The 23,995-nt window shown below is 38.8% G+C and overlaps 2 protein-coding genes across 7 annotated transcripts in view; one reads left to right on the top strand and one right to left on the bottom strand.

The window, feature by feature from the left end:
* Positions 1–1,395, bottom strand: part of Kntc1 (kinetochore associated 1) — a 75,909-nt gene extending 74,514 nt beyond the window's left edge. The window contains exon 1 of one of the 2 annotated variants that reach the window (XM_031337866.1): positions 1,270–1,395. The gene's annotated coding sequence lies outside the window, so the exon portion shown is untranslated. Of the gene's footprint in view, positions 1–1,140 lie in introns of both variants that reach the window. The other variant, XM_031337867.1, reaches the window with a different exon arrangement.
* Positions 1,396–1,667: 272 nt separating this feature from the next.
* On the top strand, positions 1,668–23,555 carry Rsrc2 (arginine and serine rich coiled-coil 2). Of its 5 annotated transcripts, XM_031337863.1 has the most exons (13): positions 1,668–1,810; positions 4,031–4,129; positions 5,282–5,374; positions 5,750–5,906; positions 7,331–7,374; positions 8,159–8,236; positions 9,894–10,106; positions 12,018–12,221; positions 15,257–15,379; positions 18,599–18,678; positions 20,926–21,158; positions 21,705–21,794; positions 22,923–23,555. In XM_031337863.1, exons 6-13 carry the CDS (start codon positions 8,229–8,231, stop codon positions 23,100–23,102), a joined length of 1,131 nt encoding a protein of 376 aa, XP_031193723.1. In that variant the 5' UTR covers positions 1,668–1,810; positions 4,031–4,129; positions 5,282–5,374; positions 5,750–5,906; positions 7,331–7,374; positions 8,159–8,228; the 3' UTR covers positions 23,103–23,555. The 5 variants fall into 5 exon arrangements, with proteins under 5 accessions (XP_031193723.1, XP_031193722.1, XP_031193725.1 ...); XM_031337862.1 differs by lacking the exon at positions 4,031–4,129; XM_031337865.1 differs by lacking the exons at positions 4,031–4,129; positions 5,282–5,374 and having other exon boundaries at positions 20,929–21,158.
* The last annotated feature ends 440 nt before the right edge of the window (positions 23,556–23,995 follow it).

Raw genomic sequence — 23,995 nt, 5'->3', positions numbered from 1 at the left:
GGTGAGTTTGAGTAAATACTTTGAGTGTGTTTACTACATCTGTAAAACACAAGGAGAAACATCTCAGAAACCCTACTGTGCACCAGGCACAAACTAAAAGCTGTTCTAAAAAGATACAACTGTGAATGAGACAGAAGAATGTCATTACAGTTTACCCTTTCTTGTTTTGGGAGAGGGCACAATATCATGTAGACCACGCTGGCCTCAACCTTGCCATGTAGCCCAGGATAATCTGATTTATGTGTTGCTGAGGTTTGAACACAAGCCATAGGCTAAACAAGCACTCTACCAACTTAACTTACTTCCCAACTCTGAGGTTTATAATAGTCTTGTGAGAACAATAACGACAAAATGGTTGAACACTGTGTCAAGTATTTTTTTGGGTTGTTTTTTTTTGTTGTTGTTTTTTTTTTTTGGTTTTTTCGAGACAGGGTTTCTCTGTGTAGCCCTGGCTGTCCTGGAACTCTCTCTGTAGACCAGGCTGGCCTCGAACTCAGAAATCGGCCTGCCTCTGCCTCCCAAGTGCTGAGATTAAAGGCGTGTGCCACCACCGCCCGGCTATGTCAAGCATTTTTATGGTTGGCAATTTTATCCATTTTAACCTTGCAACTTATACTATACTTTAGGAGGTTAATCCCGGACATCAGTTGGAAAATAGGCTACAGTTACTGAAAGTAAGTTTAAAGCTAGTAAATCGACTCAAATAATGTCTGCTTACCATGGATAGATTGTCTCCCAACAAATAAATGCTCATATAAGCACAACAGCAAAGAAGGTCCAGATAAACGGGGGATTTAGGAAGTACTTGTTTGGGAAAAGAAGTGCTGAAACCTGAAGGACGGGGAAACAAACTATGGAAGGTCAAGAACAGTGATTGCAATCACTGAAAAGAGTGCAAAAGCTCAGAGTCTGGAATGTTTAGGCAGCTATGGAGCCACACCAAAAGCGAAAGAGAGTGGGAGAGAAGTCAATCTTTTAAGACTAAATTTTCTATCTAGTGCAAGAGAGAAAGCAAACAAGTGATAAGCACAGAGATTTTGGCATCACTGACTGCGGGAAGAAAACAGATGAGCCAATAAAGACCATGAATCAGATGAAACACTGCCGAAGAAGCTACCCACGAAAGCTCAGACGACCTACCGTCTAGAATCCTCTCTTCATTTTTCTCCCGCCAACACGGAGCGATAAAAACACTGAAATGGACTGAAGCCCCCTGCTGTTTCCACCTGACACTCCTCCCGCTTCCCTTGAGCAAGGTTGACTTCTCACCTGCAGCAGCTGAGGAAATTAAAAGAGAATTCTCAAGTGTTTCACACTTCTTCCTGACTGACACAACCGCCCCTACTCATTTTAGGTTCCATTCCACCGATTTGAATTGGCGGGAGACTACTGCGCCCAACCCCTTTTACGGAGGCCGGAGCAGGCCAAAATTTGCAGCTAGGAAACCGCCCCGCTCTAGCCTAAATTGAATTCCTAATATGGAAAATTCACCCTGGGACGTATTCTTGGCCCCACCCACTTCATAGGCTTTATGCCACGCCCTTCGAAAGACTAACCAATCCTCGCCTCGAACGCATTGTTATAGAAACTCTTATCACCACCCACTTTTTCTCCCAGCAAGCTGCGCGCCTGGCGGGGCCTCATCCCTTTTTTTTTTTTCTTTTTTTTTTTTTTTTTTTTTTTTTTTTGTGCCATCCGGGTCTCTCGCGCAAGAGATTTAGTCTGTGGCGAAGCTTCGAGGCGGCCAGTACTGTTGAGTGCGGGCAAGCAGAGGCGCCGCCTTAGCGGCCGGGACTCAAAAATAATGGCGGTAGGTACTAACTGGAGCTTGAAGCCCAGGCTGGTGTCTTGTTTCTTTACACAGAGTGAGTGAACAGCTATCGGGGCTGTTGTCCGTGCTTGTGTGTGGACAAAATGGCGCCGCGGCCGCTTTCTGCGCTCGCCATCTTGGCTGCCTGCTGCAGGGAGGGGGAGGTAAGGCGGTCTGGATGGGGGTGGGGAGCCGCAGGGAATGACTTTTTTTTCCCCCAGAACTTTCCTCATCACTTCCCTTACCCAGTTGTTTCTTCAGAAACGCACCAGACTGTAGGGTTTATCTCTTTGACCCAGACAAGTGTTAGGCGTTACGTTTCATAAGGCTTCTGAGTTCGTGCTTTGCGCTTTATCGCATTTGACCCGAAAGAAAAAAAAGACCAGAAGTATCCTCTGGGACGTAGCGTGTCAAAAAGGCAGGGTTTTTAAGGGACAGTGTAGGGGGAGACAGTCTCTTTATTTGAGAGAACCCTTAGTGATAGGGCTAACTTAAAATATTGCGAACCTTCTTGGTTGGAACTGGATTCTTTTAAAGAGCAAAAATTTGTCTTAATTATCTAGTTCCATTCCCTTATACTTAGGCTTTAAAGCGACTTGTGTTACTTTTTTCCTTTTCTTTTTGAGGCAGGGTTTCTCTGTAGCCCTGGCTGTCCAGAAACTCGCTCTGTAGACCAGGCTGCCCCGAACTCAGAAGTCTCTGAGAACTGCAGCATTGTTTAAGATCCCTTCCTGACCCATATGGAAGCGTACCTAAGTAACCAGACCAGGAAGCCTGCCCTGGATAGATAATTGCCCATTTCTAATGAATCATATTATCCTGTGATAATTTGTTTCTGGTTTTCGAGAGAAAATATTCTTGTGAGCATTCTCTATTCCCTCTTACTGACTTAACAGGTTTTAACTTCATATTGTAAATAAGGTTTACTTTTCCTGGTGGAATATTTTAAATTAGAATGGTACAGGTAGTTTTTCTGTATCTCATTACCCTCTTTCTAGTTGAATTTAGAATGTGTGGGGGTTTTTTTTTGTTTTTTTAATTTTCAAAGAGTAGGCAAACTTTTTAAAATTGTGGGATTAATACTTTCCAAGTAGTGTCTTGGACCTCTTAGTATACTTCAAGAATGGTATTGTTTTCCTTGTGTTCCTTTTTTTTTTTTTTTAAGTGAAATAAATTCAGTTATTCAGTTTCTGCAGTGTTGTCCACTGTAAACGTAATACTCCAGAGAACTGGCCTAGTATTAAATCTGCTTACCTTTCGTTCTGAAAAGGGATTTGTATGCTGTGCTTCAGCTGTTATCTGGGGTTTTCTCGATTTAAATATGGAAAACGGGTGGCTTATAGGCCCAATGATTAAGAACAGAGCAGTTTGCAAGCAGTGTTTATATGGATTCCTACTAAACTGAAGAAAAGCTGAGTAATTGATATTTTGGCTTTCAGTCTCCGGGGGATGGGGAGGTGGTTTTTATTCAGTAGTATGTTTTGTATGTGAAATGACTGCTAATAACCTGTGTCACACAGTGGTTCCTCTGTTAACAGCCTTCTGAGCTTGCTACAGAATAAACTTTACTGGTCTAAATGTTGTCTTTTTCTGTAGTTTTCAGAACAAGTGTTCCTAGTGAGAGGCTGTAGCAGGAGATTGAAAAGTTTGAGGGTGTTGGGCAGTTGTGGCGCAGGCCCTTAGTCCTAGCACTTAGGAGGCAGAGGCAGGCGGATTTCTGAGGCCAGCCAGGGCTATACAGAGAAATCCTGTTTCGATAAACCAAAAAGAAAAGTTTGAGGGGTGCCTGTGGTTTGTTTGAAGTGGTTTTTAATCTGAGAAAATACTTATCATAGGCCAATCTGAAATCACCCTTAAGGATACAGAGAAGAAGAAGGAAAAAAAATGTTCTTTGGAACACTGTTGTCCTTAATAATGTAATAGAGCAGCATGTATTATTAGTAGATTATAAAGACAGGGAAATTACAGTATTTTAGGAGAATCGGTACACACATAATTTAGCTTATTACATAATTTATGCATTTCATCTCCAATTATAAGTTTGTCCTTTTAATTGTGTGTCCTTAACTGATGAGCCACCTTATCAGTCCCAAAATCTGTCTTATTTTGTGTGTTATTTTATTATTGGAGTCTGGTATCAGCCTTGATCCTTTTTGTGCCCCAGTAAGATAATACAGTTCCTTTATTTTGGTACTTATTTTCTGAACTAATCTTCCCAAGGGAAAAAGTTGGTCATGCTTCTCCCTGATGAAGACTGTAGTTATCCCCTCTGAAGTCCTAAGTGAGAAGTTGGTAAACACTTGGTGGAAGGAGCAGCTGGTAAATACTTTTGGTTTTATGGGTGTTATTGTTTGCTTGCTTTACCAAGCTTTTTAAATATGAAAAATTATTCTTCATCTGGGCTCAACAACACACATTTAATCCTAGCAGAGGTAGGCAGATACCTGAGTTTGAGGCCAGCCTGGTTTGTATAGTGAATTCCAGGCCAATCGGGGCTACATAAAAAGACCTTGTCTCAAGGAGATGGAGAGAGGGCGCTCTGGGGAATTGTACAGAACAGTAATGTAGATTGCCAGCTCCTGTCCTGAGTCATCTAGTCTCTGGGTGAACAGATTTATTTTCCTATTATCTCTAGTCAGATACCTTACCACTTCACTACAGACAAGTTCAAAGCTGTTTGTTTCCAGTACCTCTTATCAAAGTTCAACTAAATGTTGGGCTTAGTATAATTTCTGTAATTTCTCTTCTCTGGAAGTAGGAGGGTCAGTTAAGGGTCTGGCCTGTCTTGCCTGTATGAGATGCCATCTCAAAATCAAACTCAACTGAAGAGAACTTTTAGATTTTAGTGTATCCTTGAAGATGCTTTCTATTTTTCCACTTTAAATGAGTTTTAGTATTGCTTTTCTTTTAATTGTATTAACATTCATATATCAATACTGTTATACATCATTTCTACCCCTCTTTAAGTAGTACTATGGTAAAACATTTATTATTTGGATTACACAGTTGTCAGAAATAGGGTTGGGTAGTTGGGTTTCCACCCCCAAACCCCCAACACTGTTAATTTAATATGGAGTTTCACCTATAGGCAGCAAGTGCTTCTACCACTGACCTACATCTTCAACCAGAAGTAGCTTTAGTGATGGGTTACAGTTAAAATTCATTTCTTAGGCATTTATTCATGGGTTTCTGTGCTGGTTGCTGTTGAGGGTACAGTAAATAGGTGGCCTTCTCTAAACTAGAAAATGACAAGAAATTGAACCTTAGGTAAATTGGGTCTCTGAAAATATGTGTGCCATTATGTCTTTTGCTTCAGTTTTGTAAGTGCTGGGGTTTAGTTCAGTGATAGAGAAGTTGCCTGACAAGCATGAGACCCTGGGTTTAAATCTTTAGCACTGCAAAAAAAAAAATTTATATTGTAATATTGCCTATAAAATGCTTTAACGTGGAAACGGCTTGATGTTTCCATAGCCCAGAGCATAAATACGGAGAGGCAGAACATGTTTTGCTGTACCTCTGTGCCAAGGGGATATTTTCATTAAAGAAGGTTAATTAGGTTCTCAGGTAAGGTAATTTTCTGCTTATTCTTTTATAATCTAGAAATACTCCCTATGCTGCTTTAATATCCTATAGTTTTAAGTACCTTTCTACTTTTTAACAGCTCATTTTAAATAGCTTTTTAATAATAATGAACAACAATTTGATTACTGGCAAGCATCTAAAGTTTTATAGTTTCTTTAAATATTTATTGGAAATACCTACAGTCAAATCCTTTACATCTGTTACTTTACTACACATACATCCACTTGGAAATCAGCCATGTTTGGGTTTTGGTTTTTCTGGTAAAACTCAACTGTCTTCATTCCTTGCCCTTTTAAAAAGTAGGAGTTAACTGGAAATACGATTATAAACTTGATTATTTTTGTTTTTAACTTTTAGGCTATTGATACAGAACGAGATGGATTAGCCCCAGAAAAGACATCACCAGATAGAGAAAAGAAAAAAGAGCAGTCAGATATATCTATTTCTCCTAGAGCCTCAAAACATCATTATTCAAGGTCGAGGTCAAGGTCAAGAGAAAGAAAACGAAAATCAGGTAAGGGATTTATTGGGATAAAATGTCTAGATAGTGGTATATTGTACATTTATTAGACACACTTTAATTCTTTATGTGTTGTAGCACTTGCATGAGGAGTTTTTTTCCCCTTCCATCACTTAGGCTAGAACCTAGTACTCTAGAGTTAGCCCTTACCATTTACTTTACACCCCAAATCTTGTAATACAATATATCTGAAGCAAGTTTGATATTTCCAAATGCTTGGTATTCATGTGTCCTTTCAAAAAGATGAAACCAGTTGAGCATAGCATACACCTTTAATTCCAACATTTAAATAACACTGAGGCAGAAGCATTATATAAATACAAGGACAGCATGAATTACATTGTAGTTCCAGGCCAACCAAAGCCAAATAATGAAACAGTGTCTGTAAACCAAGGGAGGGTAACTAGTGTGGAAGGCTATTTAAAGAAAGCAGGGCTGGGTGTGACTTCAGTTGGTAGAGTGCCTAGCTTACATAAGGACCTAATGTTGTAAAGTTAATAAACAAAAGTGAGAAAAGAGTAATTTGTTTAAAAGTTGTAACTGGAGCCTAGTCATGTGTTGGTGTATGTTTAGATTTATTAGGCATTGTGATCACTTTTAAATTGAACATTTGCTAGATTGGTGTGACATTGCAGGGGAATCAAAAATTTAAGAGTGAACGCCAGGCTACATAAAACCTTGCCTCAAAAAAACAAAAATGAGAAAATGTCTAGCTAACATCCACTTGACTATAAAACATGTCAAATGTAATCCAGCCTGGCTATTTCAAAATTAATCACCCTAATACAGGCTAACTTCCTGTGTGCTGGTTTTTATGTTCAGCCCAAACCTGGTTTGTTTGTTCTGAATTTTATGTGCACACATACATGTCTATATATGTGTGTTAATAAAGTATGCTTATTTAGTATGTATGTTCGAGCAGGTATTTGAAGGCCAGGACTTGACATCTGGTGAAATCTTAGTGTGGGTAAAGGCACACATGTGCAAGCCTGGCAATCTGCATTCAACCCTCAAAGCTCCATAAAAGTGAAAGGAGGGAACTGACTCCCAAAAGGTTTTCCTCTGATGGCCAGGTGTGGTGCACAGGCAGAAACAGGCCTGGTCTGCATAACAAGCTCCAGGCCCCAGCCAGCCTGAGTAACATAGTAAGGCTCACTCTATTTTAAAATGTTGAGCACAGCCTAAAAAAAACTTTTAGGTAACTAAAAGACAAACGTCATAGGAAAGCACTGTAGTTAGCCCCGGTCAGAAATTTAGGAGGTAGTTCTTTTGCTTTATCTTTTTTTTCTTTTGTTTTCAGTTCAAACCTGGACCTTATTATGAAAGTCTTGTACTACGGACTTTTTTTTTTTAATGTCATTGTGTATTGAAGATATTTTTGTATCTTAATGTAGTTGGGATTTTGTGTGTGTTCACAGATAATGATGGAAGAAAGCACAGGAGCCGGAGCAGAAGCAAAGAGGTAATTAACACTTTGTAGTGAATAGGTGCTTTAATTCTTATAAAGTGTCTGGTAGAAGTGTTTTTGTGATGATTTGCCATTGTCAAGGTAAGTACCAAAACTTGAAATTTAAAAGGTTAATTGGGTTTTAAAATAAGCATGATTTGGATTCATCATTTTTTCAAGAAGATAGATATTTATATGGAAAGTACCTTCAAAAGCTATTAAGTCTTACTATATTGTGAAAATATTCACAATAAAAATATATATGAAGAATAAACTGGATTTTTAGGCCTGTGATACAGAGCTTCCATTAATCTGAGGTCCCAGGTCTCCTTATCCCTGACAACCTCTCAAGATTTTTAACTAGCAGTCGTCTTTAACCATACTCTATTTGTCAGCTACTTTTTCTTTATTGACAGTACTGAGTTTTCTTTCTTTTCTCTAGTGAATAGTTCAGTGAATCTAATACTATTGCAATAAAAATGTAAGGGACAGTTGGAGAGGTGACATTTACAGTAAAGCCTTAGGAAAAACAAAGGCAGCAGCAGGACTGCAGAGGAGCTTACTTGCCTTACCCACCTAAGAAGATGAGAACTGAGCTACCTAGGAAGAGAATTAATTAGCAGTAGGAAAGGGAAAAACGCCTCGGGGCTGGGCAAGGGACTCCTAAACAAATGTGGGCAGGACTTCACCTCTTCCCCTAATGGAAGCTCTGTTAAGTTTTTAATTTAGGAGAGTTTTTGTGAAAATGACTATTTTGTTTAGCTCACATGATAACATTTCTATAATAAATCATACTCAGCGTGCTAATGCGCGAAGAGACTGAACTGAAGACGCTGCAGACTCAGATAGCAAAATAATAAGCCTACTTCATGATAAGGTAACTATTAGTCATTCAAACTCCTATTTCCCTTAAATAAATATATCTTAAATCAGTTAAGGGTTATAATGTTTTATAAAATTAATAGTAATGTTATGTTTGTGAACTGATTAAAATAAACTCTTAAAGTTTCTGGAAATTTTACTATTTCTAGTCTACCAGTATATAGCAAAGTTGAGAATGTTTTCTAAGGTTGTGTTAATAGAGAGCTGGCCATGAAGCTAAGGTTTGGCTTGTGCCTCCTGGTCTCTTATTTTTCTGCAAAATAAGAAGTTACTGTGATCATTTTCAGATGTGTCATTGTGCATGTTCCATGACTCTGCTTTTTGGTTTCTTTGGTTTTTTACTTTGTTTTTAAAGTTAATTAACCTCAAGTCAAAAGGAATATGCTATGGCCTGTTGTGAGAAATATCCATGTTGTGTTGTGGGGAAGTGGTAGCCTGGGTAGCATTCAGGCAGAGGATGGAATGCAAACCCAAATGAATTCTGTGAGCTTTGTGTTTCAGCTCCTGTTTATATGAAATAGGAGAAAACGGTTTAGAGGATCTGAGTTTCTATTAGATTTAAGTTTAATACTCTGAGTCATAAGAAATTTCAACTTTAAATACAAGGTGGGTTTTCTAAGTTTGGGTTGGGAAATAAATATTACTTAAAACTTACAAATTTGACATTTGAGTAGCAAGAGTTGAGATTTGATCATCAGTTAACTTCAAAGTCTATGTTTTATGACATAGGAATTGTTACCCCTGATTTACTTTTTTGGTTTTTTTTTTATTTAAAATGATAGTTATTTTCCATCCTGGGTTCATAAAATGTAGTAGAGCTCTAAGCCTGTTGGGATTGATGCAAGCTAAGTGGTTATTCCACTGTTTACCGACATTGAAAGATAAGGTCTTGAGAAAATGTGGCTAGTTAAAGGGGGATTTCGCTACTCTGCCTAATTTAAAATAGCAAGAGTATTAACCTTTGGTTAAAATGTGCTTTTCTGCTTTGTTTGAAGTGCATTTTGTATTACAGTTATTGGTTTTTACCTGTTAGCTCCTCTCTTTTTGCTATTATTGGGAATTGAGCCTAAGACTTTATGCATGCCATTGAAATGCTCTGCTGCTGAGCCACATTCCATATTGTTAGTTTTTACTTGATTGGTGTTTTGTGGGTTTGTTTGTTTGTTTGTTTGTTTGATGTATATTCTTTCGAGAAGGGGGTTTTTCTGTGTAACAGCCCTGGCTGTCCAGGAGCTTGATTTGTAAACCAGGCTGGCCTCACAGATATCCACCTGCCTCTACATTCTGAGTGCTGTGGTTAAAGGTGTGAGCCACCACTCCCAGCTGTTTTTTAATTGTCTAAATTGTTTTAATTGTTTAAATTGAATTTAGTAGTGGGTTTTGTTTTTTAAAGTTTTTTTCTTAATGAGGATTCTACTTGAGCTATAGCTTTTCATTATTATCTGTTTTTAAGTCATTGTTTTTAAAATACTAAAGGAACAAACTGCAGTTTTGTGTCTTAATAAGAAAGTTGTAATTACTATGCAACCTTTGGGTGATATGAAACTAGACTTTATTTGCCACACAGTCCTAAGGTTACTAATGTTGCATCACAACATTTTTGTTTACTGATACCCATACTAACTCTTTTTGTTGCACTATTTTCCTGAAAGAACCAACTTCTTGTTAAAACAGGCAAGAAGACATGAATCCAAAGATAAGTCCTCTAAGAGACACAAGTCTGAGGAGCACAATGACAAAGAACATTCTTCTGACAAAGGAAGAGAGCGATTAAATTCATCTGAGAATGGTGAGGACAGACATAAGCGCAAAGAAAGGAAGTCATCACGGGGCAGAAGTCACTCAAGGTCTAGATCACGGGAAAGGTAACTAGCTTTGCTGCTGTCGTTTAATGCCTTCCAGTAGCCTTAACTTACAGTTTGTACCAAGCCTAGCATTCTATACATGTAGTCTTAAACAGGGTATTATTTCTTACTATCTTGATGTAGTTCTTTTTCAGCTGATAACTAAAGGCTTTTAGAATCTTAGGGTATAGTAAACAGGTCCAAAGCCATGGGAATCAGTCCCCAGCACTGAAAGAATAGTGGTTTGGGGCTTTTTCATAAATCTAAAAAATGGCTTCCGAGAGGCTGAGAGATGGTCTACACATTTAATTATTGGCTAAATGACCCTTAACATCTTCAGTTCTCTTGAAAAGTTATGTTAAATTTTATTAAGCCAAGACTATTCTTTTATAGGATTGATAAAGAAATTATTCCCTCTTAATATCTGGTTTATATTTTCTTTTCTTTTTGGGGGGTAGGGATGGAGATAGGCTTTTTCCATGTAACTTCCATTCCTGGATGAGTAGACCAGCCAGGCGAGTCTCAAACTCAGAGACTCACGTGCCTTTCACCTTTTAAAGAAATTTACTAATTTTTGGGTCAGGGGTCACTCTGTAGCACAAGCTGTAGCACAATCTAAGCTGTACCTTGGATTGGCCTCAAACTTCTGAGCTACTATTACTAGTATATATTACTATATTCTACCATTGGACAGCTTTCAGACTTGAAATTGTCCCAGTGTTCTTCTAGAGTGCTGGTCACAATGAAACAGCTTTTGGAAAATAGGGTCATTCAAATGTGTAGGTTGTTGTTTTAGTGCATATGGGTGTTTTGCCTTCATGTATATGTCACACATGTGTGACATGGAGGCCAGAAGAGCATTGGATTCCCTGGAACTGGAGTTAGGTACAGTAGATGTTCAGAACCCTCTGGAAAAACACTGAGCCATCTCCTTCCTTGATGTTTTTTTGTTTGTTTTTAAGAACTCCATTTTAACATTGTTATAGTCATTAAGGTCTGGGCAATAATTAGTGTGATATCAAATATTTTGGTATGACTTACACAATGGTCTTTTTTTTTTTTTTTTTTTTTAAACTTTGACAAACTTTTATTAAGAAATTTTGTAGCCAGGCGTGGTAGCACACACCTTTAATCCTAGCACTTGAGAGGCAGAGGCAGGCGGATTTCTGAGTTCGAGGCCAGCCTGGTCTACAGAGTGAGTTCCGGGACAGCCAGGGCTACACAGAGAAACCTTGTCTCGAAAAACCAAAAAAAAAAAGAAAGAAAGAAATTTTGTACTTTCTTCCATCGATCTGTTCTGTTGCATTTCTAATGATGTCAGAAGTAGCTGAATCAATGACCGCCAATCTGTATGCTCTATAGTGTTTTTCATATGCCTGGTTCAATATTGTTGCTATTGCAGTGATGGACATCAATTTTAGCCAACATAGCATATTTCAAATTATATCAAAGCTGATAAATTGACAAGAATGACCATTTGCACTCCAGAATTTGAGTCTACTTGTTACCCCAGCATGTAATTCTCACTTTTTATAACAAGTCAGCATTTAAAGTGAATCCAGATGCAGTTTGTTTTGTTTTCTTTGGGTGGGGGGTTGGTTCCACCCACCCACTCCTGATTTATTTTTTGGTCCTCTTTGACACCATCATCCTGCAATATAGAGCCCAACCAGCAGTGTCTGTTGAGATAGCTGGAGGTAAAGAAAGCTCCCTTCCTATCCTGTTATATAAACAATGCAGGGGGGTTTTTTTTCCTGTCTTGATAGCATATTTTGGGTTTTTGGTTAACTACCTTATGATCTAGAATGGAATTTTTAGGAACTAAGAGGTAGGATCAAAAGGTCAAGGTCTGCCTGGTATATGTTGTAAGAACCTGTGCTTAAAGGGGGAGCTATCTATGAGCAATCACGAGTTTGTACACTTGAATTTCAGGCGCCATCGCAGTAGAAGCAGGGAAAGGAAGAAGTCTCGGTCGAGGAGTAGGGATCGGAAAAAATCTCGATCCAGAAGCAGAGACAGGAAGAAGTCAAGATCTAGAAGCAGAGATAGAAAACGAAGAATCAGAACACGTTCCCGATCAAGATCCAGACACAGGCATAGGACTAGAAGCAGGAGCAGATCAAGGAGTCGAAGTCGGTAAGTGTTTATTATCCTGAATAAAGTAGAGCAGACTTCTTGCTATTTAGCTTTTCTCAATTTGTATGCAACAATATTATTTGCTAATTGATATAATATATTTTAATAAATCATTACATCATAAAAAGGAATGTGGGGCCAAGTGGTTATGTCTCAGTGGACATGCTTTAGTATACTTTGTTCATGGGCTCTGTGCCTTGTGCCACAAAGAAAAGTGCTGTACACATTCTTACACATATGAAGGTGCAAGTAACCTAAATTCATTATGGTCCTTATTTGATCACAAGAGCTAGTTTTGATGACCGCTGCTTGCTATGTATGTAATGTAAGCACTGTGCATATCAGACCTTTTGGATTTTGTTTTTCTAATTTACCTATTTGTTTTTTTTTTTTTTTTTTTTATGTTTTTGAGTGGCTTTGCTTGAATGTATGTGTGCTGCATGCATGTATAGTATCTCTGGTCAGAAGAGGATTGTCAGATCCCTTGGAACTGAAGTTACAGGTGTTTGTGAACCTCTGTGTGGATACAGTGAATTGGATCCAGGTTCTCTTCTCCACTTAGTCTTCTCTAGCCACTGGGGGAGGGTGTCTAGGTGAGGGTGTCTAGGTGCGCGTGTTCATGCATGCACATGCTCTTCTAGTGTTGAAAACCTGAAGCTTGGCTGTCAGCTAGCCTGGCTGGCAAGCTCTTGGAATTCCCAAATGCTAGGGTTACAGCCGTGTCCAACTTTTTTCATAAGTCGTGGGGATTTAAAATCAGTTCTCTTGGCTTTCATAGCAAATACATTTCACACTGAGCCAGCTTTCTCTTTTTGAAGGGGGGGGGTCATCGTTATTTTTTTTTTTAGATTGTGGTATGTTTTATGGTCAAGATAAGAGTCTCACTGTCTCCTTTGGCTGATTCCCAATGATTGCTGGGATTAAAAGTTTTAGGGTTTGTATTTGGAGAAAGGGTCTCTATGTAGTCCTTTTTTTTTATTTTATGTATATAACTACACTGTAGCTGTCTTCAGACACACCAGAAGAGGTCATCGGATCTCGTGTGAGCTACCATGTGGTTCCTGGGATTTGAACTCAGGACCTCTGGAAGAGCAGTCAGTGCTCTTAACCACTGTGCAATCTCCAACCTCTCTATGTAGTTCTTGGTCCTAACTGCCCGTTGGAGCTCTCTGTATAGATGAGGCTGGTTAAAAATTCTAAGACTTCATCCTGCCTCTGCATCCCAAGAGCTAGAGTTTTTTTAAGCCTATTAATATAAAAGATTTGCTTATTTTATGTGTGAGACCACTGTGGCTGTCTTCAGACACACCACAAGGGGTGGCATCCGATTCCATTACAGATGGTTGTGAGCCATCATGTGGTTGCTCTTGTGATTTGAACTCGTGACCTTCGGAAGAACAGTCAGTGCTCTTACCCACTGAGCCATCTCAATAGCCCCATGAGATTGTTTTATTTGCATCTTTGTCCTACTTTTCCTCCCTACAAGTCCTCCAATATATTCCTTCCCGCTCTCCTTCAAATTCATGGCTACTAAGTACATATATATAATTCTATATACATACATATAAGTATAGTCTGTTGTAATCTGTTTTCAAGAACCATTTTTTTTTAAGATTAGGCTTTATGTATTGGTATATAATATTTACCATGTATGCAAATGCTGGTGGATTTTGGAGGTCTCTTTAAATAGCATGGCCATGTTGTCAATTTCCAAGAGGCAAGAAGGAAGTCAAGTAACATGACTTGGTGACTGGTATTGGTACCTACTTTGAGAGTCTGACACTCAATAGTTTATTTTAGGCATATTTAAGCATAGCATTTTCTGGTGACGAGTAACTCAATCCAGTGCCTACTAATTAAGTTGAAACTCTTGTATAGTACAAGTGACATCTTCTATGAAGATGGGTTCTATAGCTGCAAAGTGTTTAAAAGGATAGTACTATAGATTGACAGAGATGAACAGGCTCAAAGTAAGGGTCTGGAGGAGCTGGTTGCATGACTATCCATACAGGTAGCCCAGAGATCACCAGGCTATTAATTTTAACCACATCCATTCCCTGCCTTTTGGGCAGAAAACATGGTTATACATCATCTTCTCCCTTTAAAGAAACAGTGTTTAACTTTACTGGTTTCCTTCCTGCACAAGAACCTGTTTGCCTTGTACAAGTTGAAGCCAGAAGAGGACATTTAAATCCCTTGTATCTGGGGTAACAGGCAGTTGTTAGGCACCCAGCATATATGCTGGGAACTGAACTTAGGTCTTAAGAACAGCAAGTACTATTAACATCTGAGCCCAACTCTGAACCCATTGGATGAATTTTTTCTATTGCATTTTTCTAATTTAGTATTAAGTAACTATCTGAGCTATTAATAACTCAGCTTAAAATTAGGGATATTTAAATCCTCATTGCATACATACAAACATGCAGGATGAACAGTGTTTGGAGCTATCTTTGCATCACTAAGTATATAGGCAGAAAGTTGGAAATAGCCAGTGTGATTCTGGCTATAACATGGATGTTGTTAACTGGCCATATGTTTGAAAAATTTAGAATTACTTTATAAAAGATGTGTTGATTGTTGGGGATAGAGAGGGGACGCAGAGGTTATGATATGAGCACTGGCTGCTCTTACTCAGTTCACAGCATTCATGGCTTCTTAAAACATCTGTAACTGATTCCATGAAGCCTGATGCCTTCTTCTGGCCTTCATCCAGGCATATAAATAGTAGTGCACAGACATATAAGAAGATTTTTGTTCTTTCAAGACAGGGTTTCTCTGTGTAGCCTTGGCTGTCTTGGAACTCACTCTGTAGACCAGGTTGGCCTTGAACTCAGAAATCCACCTGCCTCTGCCTCCCAAGTGCTGAGATTAAAGGAGTGTGCCACCACCGCCCAGCAGAAGATTCTATTTTTTTTTTTAATTGTAAACCATATACTGTTTTGATTTTTGTTGAACTATATTAAAAGAAATGGTTTTTATTGAAGGTACGTATTGGGTGGCCATAATGAGACACAAAATACTGTTTATTGTAGAGATAGAAAGAAGAGAATTGAAAAACCAAGAAGATTTAGCAGAAGCCTAAGCCGGACACCTAGTCCACCTCCCTTCAGAGGCAGAAACACAGCAATGGACGCCCAAGAAGCATTAGCTAGGAGGTATGTATATTTCCCATATAATTCATATTTTTTCCTTTTCAACTTTAAGTAGCTGGTCAATTGTATAGTCAAGGTTTTAACCCAGAATAATCCTGCCTTCCTCCAAAATAGCCTAACAATAAATGCTTTTGTACATTTATGATACAGAACTATCTGAGTAAGTTTGGGGTTTTGGGGGGTTTGTTGTTGTTTTTGTTTTGATTAAAGGCATGCACCGCCACTGCCCGGCTTCTGAGTAGGTCTTTAGTTGGTGATTTTGTTGGTTTTTAATTTGCACATTCAGGAAGACTTGACAGTTTTTGCCTTTGTGATTAACTGATTTTTTTTTTCTCACATATTTAGGCTTTTAATGTCTTTAGTTTGCATTTGAGAACTCTGAGTTTAAAGTATGGCTCAAGAGCCTCTTGTCTTTTCCCTTTTTCTCTGAAGACAAAACACCTGAACACAGATTTTTGTCACCAGTTTTTTAGGTTTAGTAGGTATACATCACAAGCCAATTTATTATCTATCTTATAGTGTAGAAAGAATGTTTAATTTCCAAAGTTTCTGAGTGCTGGGTGGTTGTTTGACCACATTAGAGCAGGTCTGTAACTGCACTATGCAGGAGCCAAAGAGCTACCTAAGGAGGCCAAAAGCAAAGAATATGTTTGCAGTTTTTTGCATATTCTGAAAATTAGACTTTTTGGATTTGGGGCTTTTCTTTTTTTTTTTCTTTTTCTTACAAAATTGAGTTTGTATTTTTTTTTCATTATAAAAATACAGTTATCACAGTGTAACCTGATGTGCTGCTGCCCTGTGAAGCCAGCCTGGCAGAAACTCCACTGAACAGCAGCAAAGGCAGCAAAGGTGTGAGCTTGCCCCTTCTTCATCCGTTCACCTTAGTGAATGGAGTTGCTTCCAACCTGCAATGGCCCTACAAATGCAACCAATAGTTGTCTTGTTTAGAGCGATGGAGTTATGGAAATCTAATTTATAATGATTTATTAATTGACAGTATTTTCCAAGCATTGAAGTTTGCTGTTTCGTTTCTTACATACATCTGTTATATTTTCTTTTTTTAATTGTTACTAAGGTAAAGTTATAGGCTGTATATGTTGGTATACATCTTTAATTCTTGCACTGAAAGGCAGGAGAATCAATTCAGAGTCATTCTTGACTATATAAATACTTTGAGGGCAGTGTTAAGCCTAAGTAAGACCAAAAAGAAAAAATACAAAGTTGTTACCACTGTCAAGCCATTTGATACAGATTATCAGTGATGTTAGTATTACAAGTAGACAGGAAACCCCTCTAAAAGAAATGTGTGAAGTGTTGGTCCGTGCCTTCGATCCCAGTACTTGGGGTTGATGTAAACATATTTCTTTTGTTTTGTTTTAAGTGTCAGAATTTAGAGCAGTTTTGGAAATAAATGATCTGTGACCTATTTTACTAATTAACATAATTGGAAAGTTATTCTCGATGATTATCTTATGTGTTTAAATAAAAAAGAAAAAAGGGGTTATAGGTTATGACATCTTGTATAATTTAAATACTTGTTAGAAGTATCTGCTGAGAATGTAGCTCAGTTCACTGTGGCACACACCTCTAATCCTAGCATTTGGGTGATAGAGGCGGGAATTGTCATAAATTTAAGGTCATTCTCACGACTTGAGTTTGAGGCTATGTAAGACTATATGAGATACCCTCTAGAAAAGAGAAAAATTGCAAATACCTGTTAACTGCCACCATAATACACACGTGTCAAAAAACAGAAACCTTTTCCTCAGTCTTCCTGGTTTGGACCACATTAATGAAACATTTGAAAGGAGTTTCTCATTCAAGAACTGTGGGTTAGTCTGCTGTAGAAGTGAATCTGAACAAACATGGTAATTTAGTGTAAAGTATAATTCCTCTTGTTTTTATATTAAAATTTATATTCTGTTACCAGTTACTTTTTGGTTTTTCGAGACAGGGTTTCTCTGTGTAGCCTTGGCTGTCCTGGAACTCACTCTGTAAACCAGGCTGGCCTCTAACAACCAGTTACTTTCCTAGCCAAAGATTTCCTGATTTAATTTGTCTTCTTTATTAGATTGTGATGAAGGGTTTTTGCATATCATCTAAATTAAAGATTATTGTGGTCCCTTCTTTGAATATAAAATAGATGAATTGTTTTACCCAGGGTCATTCTTTCCCAAGCAGTATTCTTTATGAACATGCTTTGCCGCTTCAGTATACAGTCTAATTTACATAACACCAATATGAGGTTTGCAGACTTTAATTTTATCTTTGCTTCTAGAAAGTACTGACAGAAATTGTAGACTGTTAGGATTATTAATTTTATTTGCTGATTTTTAAAGCAGGTTGTTCTGTAACCCAGAGTGGCCTTGAACTCACTAAGATCATCCTTTGCCTCCCAGCTTCTGAGGTAAAGGCATATTCCACCTGGCTGTTGGATTTTTCTAGACAGGGTTTCACCACGTAATTCTGCTTTCATCTTCTGCGTGATGACATTTCATGCATGTGTTGCCTTGACTGCCTAGGAATTTTTGCATTTTATACTATTAAGTAGGTGGGGGAGGTCCACTTTTAAAACTTTTGTTTTTGAGTCAGGAGGTGGTGCGCAAGCTTTTTTTGTTTGTTTTGGTTTTTGGTTTTTCCAGACAGGGTTTCTCTGTACAGCCCTGGAACTCAGTCTGTAGACCAGGCTGGCCTCAAACTCAAATCTGCCTGCCTCTGCTTCCCAAGTGCTGGGATTAAAGGCATGTGCCACCACAGCCCGGCAGTGGACAAGCCTTTAATTCCAGCATTTCAAGGTTAGGGAGACAAAGGTCGGAAGATTTAGATTGGGGCAACCTGATCTACAGAGTTTATTCCAGGAAAACCAAAGCTACACAAAGAAACCCTGTCTTGGGCCTGGTGGGGGGAGTAGTTATTGTTGCAGGCACCCGTATTCCCATTGTGTCTGGCTGATTCTGTCATAAGAATTTGAGTGAATTCAGACGAGGTATGCCTCCCTGGTGGTAGCCTCCCATACCCCTGAAATTTAAGGCCAGCACAGACAACATGAGCCAACTTCTAACTTTTTAAAAAGAGTTTGAGAATTGTACTGAGATGTTCATTAACTGACTGGTACCTAACTATATAGGAGGAATGTGATATTCATTAAAGCTGTATGTATAAAATGTTTGATGGTGCATACTTGGGGCTTTACATTAAATTGTTTTACATTGTCTTTGATAGATTAGAAAGGGCAAAGAAATTACAAGAACAACGAGAAAAGGAAATGGTTGAAAAGCAGAAACAACAAGAAATGGCTGCAGGTAACTTACTATGAATTGTGTGGTTATAAAAATAAGTATGTAAGCTTGAAAGATACAAGAAGTTTAATAAGAAAAAAATCACGTTTATTACTGCAAAAACAATTTGCATGCTTTCATCTTCTCAAAAGCCATTTTCTGTCCCTCAGTAGTGGTGGTTAATACCAGCACTTGGGAGGCAGAGCAGGTAGATCTCAACAGAATGAGGCCCTGTCTCAAACAAAACCCAAAAATTTTGGGTATAGATGTATATGGCTGGAGAGAGAGCCCAGAGTCTTACTACTGCCAGACAGGCACTCTGCTACTGAACTATTGTGATTAGATTTTATCTTGGGGCCAGTTGCTGGCAGTGCACACCTTTAATCCAAACACTAAGGGTTGGCAAGGGCAGGTCAGTCTCTGGGTTTTAAAGACAGCCAGGCCAGGCGGTGGTGGTGCACACCTTTGATCCCAGCACTTGGGAGGCAGAGGCAGGTGGATTTCTGAGTTTGAGGACAGCCAGGGCTACACAGAGAAACCCTGTTTTGAAAAACCAATGTATATACATGGGATTAAGGGCATTTTTTTTTTTAATGCATTGTGTATATTTTGGTTAGCCATTCTCTCTTGGTGAAGGCACCTTCACCCACTCTGCCATCTTGTCTGCCCCAGTCTTTGGAAATTTTTTATGAGAATACATAACAGAAGAGGGCATCAGATCCCATTACAGATGGCTGTGAGCCACCATGTGGCTGCTGGGAATTGAACTAAAGACCTCTAGAAGAAGCCAGGCGGTGGTGGTGCACGCCTTTAATCCCAGCACTTGGGAGGCAGAGGCAGGCGGATTTCTGAGTTCAAGGCCAGCCTGGTCTACAGAGTGAGTTCCAGGACAGCCAAGGCTGCACAGAGAAACCCTGTCTGGGGGTGGGGGAGGAAGACCTCTAGAAGAGCAGTCAGTGCTCTTAACCCACTGAGCCATCTCTCCAGCCCAGTCTTTGGATTTTTGAGACCATCTCCTGTACCTCAGCCAGGCCTTAAATGTGTGATCTTCTTCCTATGACAACCTCCTAGGTACTACTTATTAGCAAGTGTGTGCCACTACACCAAGCTGTATCAGTTGGGGGTTTGTTTGGGTTTTTATGGTTTTTGTTTGCTTGGGTTTTTTGTTTGTTTGTTGTTTGGCGTTTGTGTCCATGTCTGAGTACCTGTATGCCTTTGTATGTGCATGTATAAGTCAGGACAACTTCTGGAATCACTTCTTGCCTCTTCCTTCGAATTCTGGGAACCAAACTTATGTGACCAGGCTTTTAGTGACTCATGAGCTATTTATTTATTTTATTTTCTGTTTTTTGCTTTTTTGTTGTTGTTGTTGTTTTGTTTGTTTTTCGAGACAGGGTTTCTCTGAGTTGTAGCCCTAGTTGTCCTGGAACTCACTCTGTAGACCAGGCTGGCCTCCCAACTCAGAAATCCTCCTGCGTCTGCCTCCTAAGTGCTGGGATTAAAGGCATGTGGCACCACTGTCTGGTGAGCAACTAATTCCTTAATAAGTGAATAATGGTTATTCTTGCTTTAAAACCTCCGTAGATTACTTCCTGTGTTTAAGAACTTTTAAGTCTGATATGTGTGGTGGCCCTTGATCTAACCTCTCAGGAGACTTGTGGCAAATTCAAGACTAGATAGAGCTGTAGCATAGAAAGACTATCTGCAAAAACGTAAAGTGTCAGAGAAGGAAGTTTTTTAAGAGGCTTATATTCTGGCAGGGAATGGTACCAAGCCAGTCTGGTTTATATTTCTTGTCTTGGAAGAAGAGGACTCGGGAGCCAGCTGGGCACTTAGCAGCAGCACTGGTTGCTTTTCTTCAATGGTCATGGGTTTGATTCCTAGCACCCACATTGCAGTGCACAGCCACCTGTATGTAGATCCAATTCGCTAACTTACAAGAATCTAGCGCTTCTCTAGAATATGACAGTGCCATCTGTTAGGTATGAACAATGCCCTAAATTGTCCTTGTTCTAAGTGTTTTAATTAAAATTGCTACTGGTGCTCTAGTTTATTTCTACTTAAATCATGTCTTCCTATTGAGTACATTTCTTTGGGAATAATAATAAGCAAATGTCTATTGACGAACATGTTAATTCATTGTGAGCTAACATTTCCATATATTTGGTGAAAAATATCCTGCCATTTTACAAATTATAAAGTTTTATATACAAACTATTTTTGTGTGAATTAGATTGCTTATGTCTTTAAAAATCTATTGTGCTTTTTCAGCAGCTGCAGCCACTGGAGGTTCTGTTCTTAATGTTGCTGCACTGCTGGCATCAGGAACGCAGGTTACTCCTCAGATAGCTATGGCAGCTCAAATGGCGGCCCTACAAGCTAAAGCCTTGGCAGAGACTGGCATAGCAGTACCCAGCTACTATAACCCAGCAGCTGTGAATCCAATGAAGTTTGCTGAGCAAGAGAAAAAGAGGAAAATGCTCTGGCAAGGCAAGAAAGAAGGCGTAAGTTCTTGTGTACACTTGTCGTTTCAACACTAGTAATAATTTCATAAAAACAAACAGAAAGGAAAGCTGTCATTTTCAAGAGCTTCTTTTATAATCAAATTTGGCATGGTTACTTAAAATTGAAAATGAATGTATTTGTCCAACTTAGAAAAAAAGACTCATTTGTGTGATTCTTGGTTGTGACCTTCATGGATGATAATATATTTATAAGGGGTGGGTAGCAAGTCCTAATAAGCAGCTTAATCAAAGATTCTATTAATTTATAAGCCAGAGATGGTGGGTCATGCCTCTACACCTGGGGAGGCTGAAGCAGGTGGATTAGGAGTTCAGGACTGCTTGGGTTAGTGTGACATGCTTTCTCAGTGGACATGAGATTTACTATAAGGTATTTAAATGTCCTTCCTCCATAAATGCTAAGAGAGGTAAAAATTCTAGTAAAAGAATACTTTAAGTACTGTCATTTTATTTTGACTGTATTATGTCCTTTGTGATGTAACAAACTATGAAGTTGTGTATATTCTAAAGTCCAGTGTTTCTCAACAGGACAAATCTCAGTCTGCTGAAATCTGGGAAAAACTGAATTTTGGAAACAAGGACCAAAATGTCAAATTTAGGAAGTTAATGGGCATTAAGGTAAGTTATGCTTTAGGGTTGATCCTAACTTCTGTTTTCATGTCAACATTGATTTCCAACCTCAAGGTATTTCAGTAGTATGTCAGTTCCAAAGTACTTTGAGAATATCTCCATTCTCCGGGCTAATCTCATAGACATGATTATGCATGTCCTTACTATCCTTACTATTGGATAATGATCAGGCCTGTTAAGACTACCTAATGAGACCCTGTATTAAAAATTCTAAATTTGCCTCCCCCAGCGCTTGGGAGGCAGAGGCAGGCGGTCAGCCTGGTCTACACAGTGAGTTCCAGGACAACCAGGGCTATACAGAGAAACCCTATCTCGAAAAAAAAAATTCTAGATCAGAGCTGGGCAGTGGTGCACGCCTTTAATCCCAGCGCTTGGGAGGCAGAGAGGTAGGCAGATTTCTAAGTTTGAGGCCAGCTTGGTCTACAGAGTGAGTTCCAGGACAGCCAGGGCTATACAGAGGGAAAAAAAAATCTAAATCAGGCCAGGCGTGGTGGCTCACACCTTTTTAATCCCAGCATTCCAGGAAGCAGAGGCAAGTGGATCTCCGAGGCTAGCCTAGTCTACAAAGAGAGTCTAGGACAGCAGGCCTCTGTTATACAGAGAAACTCTGCCTCAGAAAAAAAAGAGTAAATATCTATTTTATCTTTTGAGGAAAGTTAAACAGGATTAATGTATTTGCTGGGGAAATACTGATGGTCTTAAAGATTATTTGGTGGGACCTTTAACAAATAGTAACCTCCATCTGCTAGTAGCTAGCCTGTTTCCAATGTTCTTCCCAAAATGCCTGCAATCTTTTTTCTTTTAAAACCCAATTTTAAAATAGAAAGCACTTGTCCCTGATATAGGCCTATCCTACTTCACTTATGTGGCGGTTAAGTTATTGTGCTGTCTCCCCATAATAACTATCATCTTTAATAGTTTACTTCTGGTGATGGAGAGGTGGCTCAGCTATTAAAAGCAGTTGTTCTTCTGGGGGCCCCAGGTTTAATTTTCAGCATCCACATGAAAGTTCAGAACGGTCCATTCCAGTCTCAAGGGCACCACAACTCAGACAGTACACCTGTGCTCTTGAAAACAATGGTTTAAAAGTTAAAACGTTTTATGTCTGGTATTTAGAGTGAAGATGAAGCTGGCTGTAGCTCCGTTGATGAGGAAAGTTACAAAACATTGAAGCAGCAGGAAGAAGTTTTTCGAAATCTTGATGCTCAGTATGAAATGGCAAGATCACAAACCCACACGCAAAGAGGAATGGGTTTGGGTTTCACATCTTCAATGCGTGGAATGGATACAGTTTGAAAAAAATATCAATTTGGGACTTTATAAACTTGTTCTGATGTTGGGTCCTTGTTCACCAAACAGCTAGCATTCTAGCTTGCATGGGTGTTGCATTGACTTTAATTTATTGAAAAATACGATTTTTTTGTAAATATCAGATCAGTGATACTGGTGTTAGTGTTGTAATCAGGTTAAACCCACTTCCATTAAACTTGACAGGACTATAGAAGGACAATATTTTTTAGTTCATGAATTCTACTTTTCCAATATATTAAAGCTTCGGGTGGGATAAAATCTCATACATAGATTTTCTCGTGTCCGCTGTCTTGTGTACTTTTGTACTTAACCTTGTACAGTTATTTTCATCTCTTGAAACATGAAATGTTATGTAGATGTTCTTTAGAAGATCTGGCCATTTGGTACATAATCCTGCACACAAGCTGAGCAGTGATAATAAAAATGGTTTTCTCAAAACTGGTGTTAATTTTAAGTTACCTGGTGTTTGGTTGGTTGCTTTCTTTGTTTTCTTTTGTTTAGTTTTTGAGTTTTGTGTAGCCTTGATTTTATAATTTAAAAAATGGTTATAAATGCCTTTTTACAGCAGCTATTATAGGGTGTAGGCCATAGCACAGTGAGCAAAAATGTAAAGGGAGAGCGAGTGGAGCATATTAAAATATTACTGTTTTTCTATTATAAGGCAGAATCGGTATGCGGTATTTATTAATCCATGTTAATCAGGAAATAGGCTAAAGTATTAAAGGGATGTGAGCACTTTTATTTCTAATAAAGTGCCTTATAACAAGTCCATTGTATGCTATTTGCTCATTATCCTTTTGAAGTATTGTTCAGTAGGAACTAAGATGAGAAAACCTTCACACTTTTAATCCCAGTTTTGGGAAACAGGCAGGTATATG

This window comes from Mastomys coucha, unplaced genomic scaffold (genome assembly GCF_008632895.1).
Source record: "Mastomys coucha isolate ucsf_1 unplaced genomic scaffold, UCSF_Mcou_1 pScaffold22, whole genome shotgun sequence".
Classification (NCBI taxonomy): Eukaryota; Metazoa; Chordata; class Mammalia; order Rodentia; family Muridae; genus Mastomys; species Mastomys coucha.
Note: the sequence above shows the minus strand (reverse complement) of the source record. Positions and strands in the feature narration are given on the sequence as shown.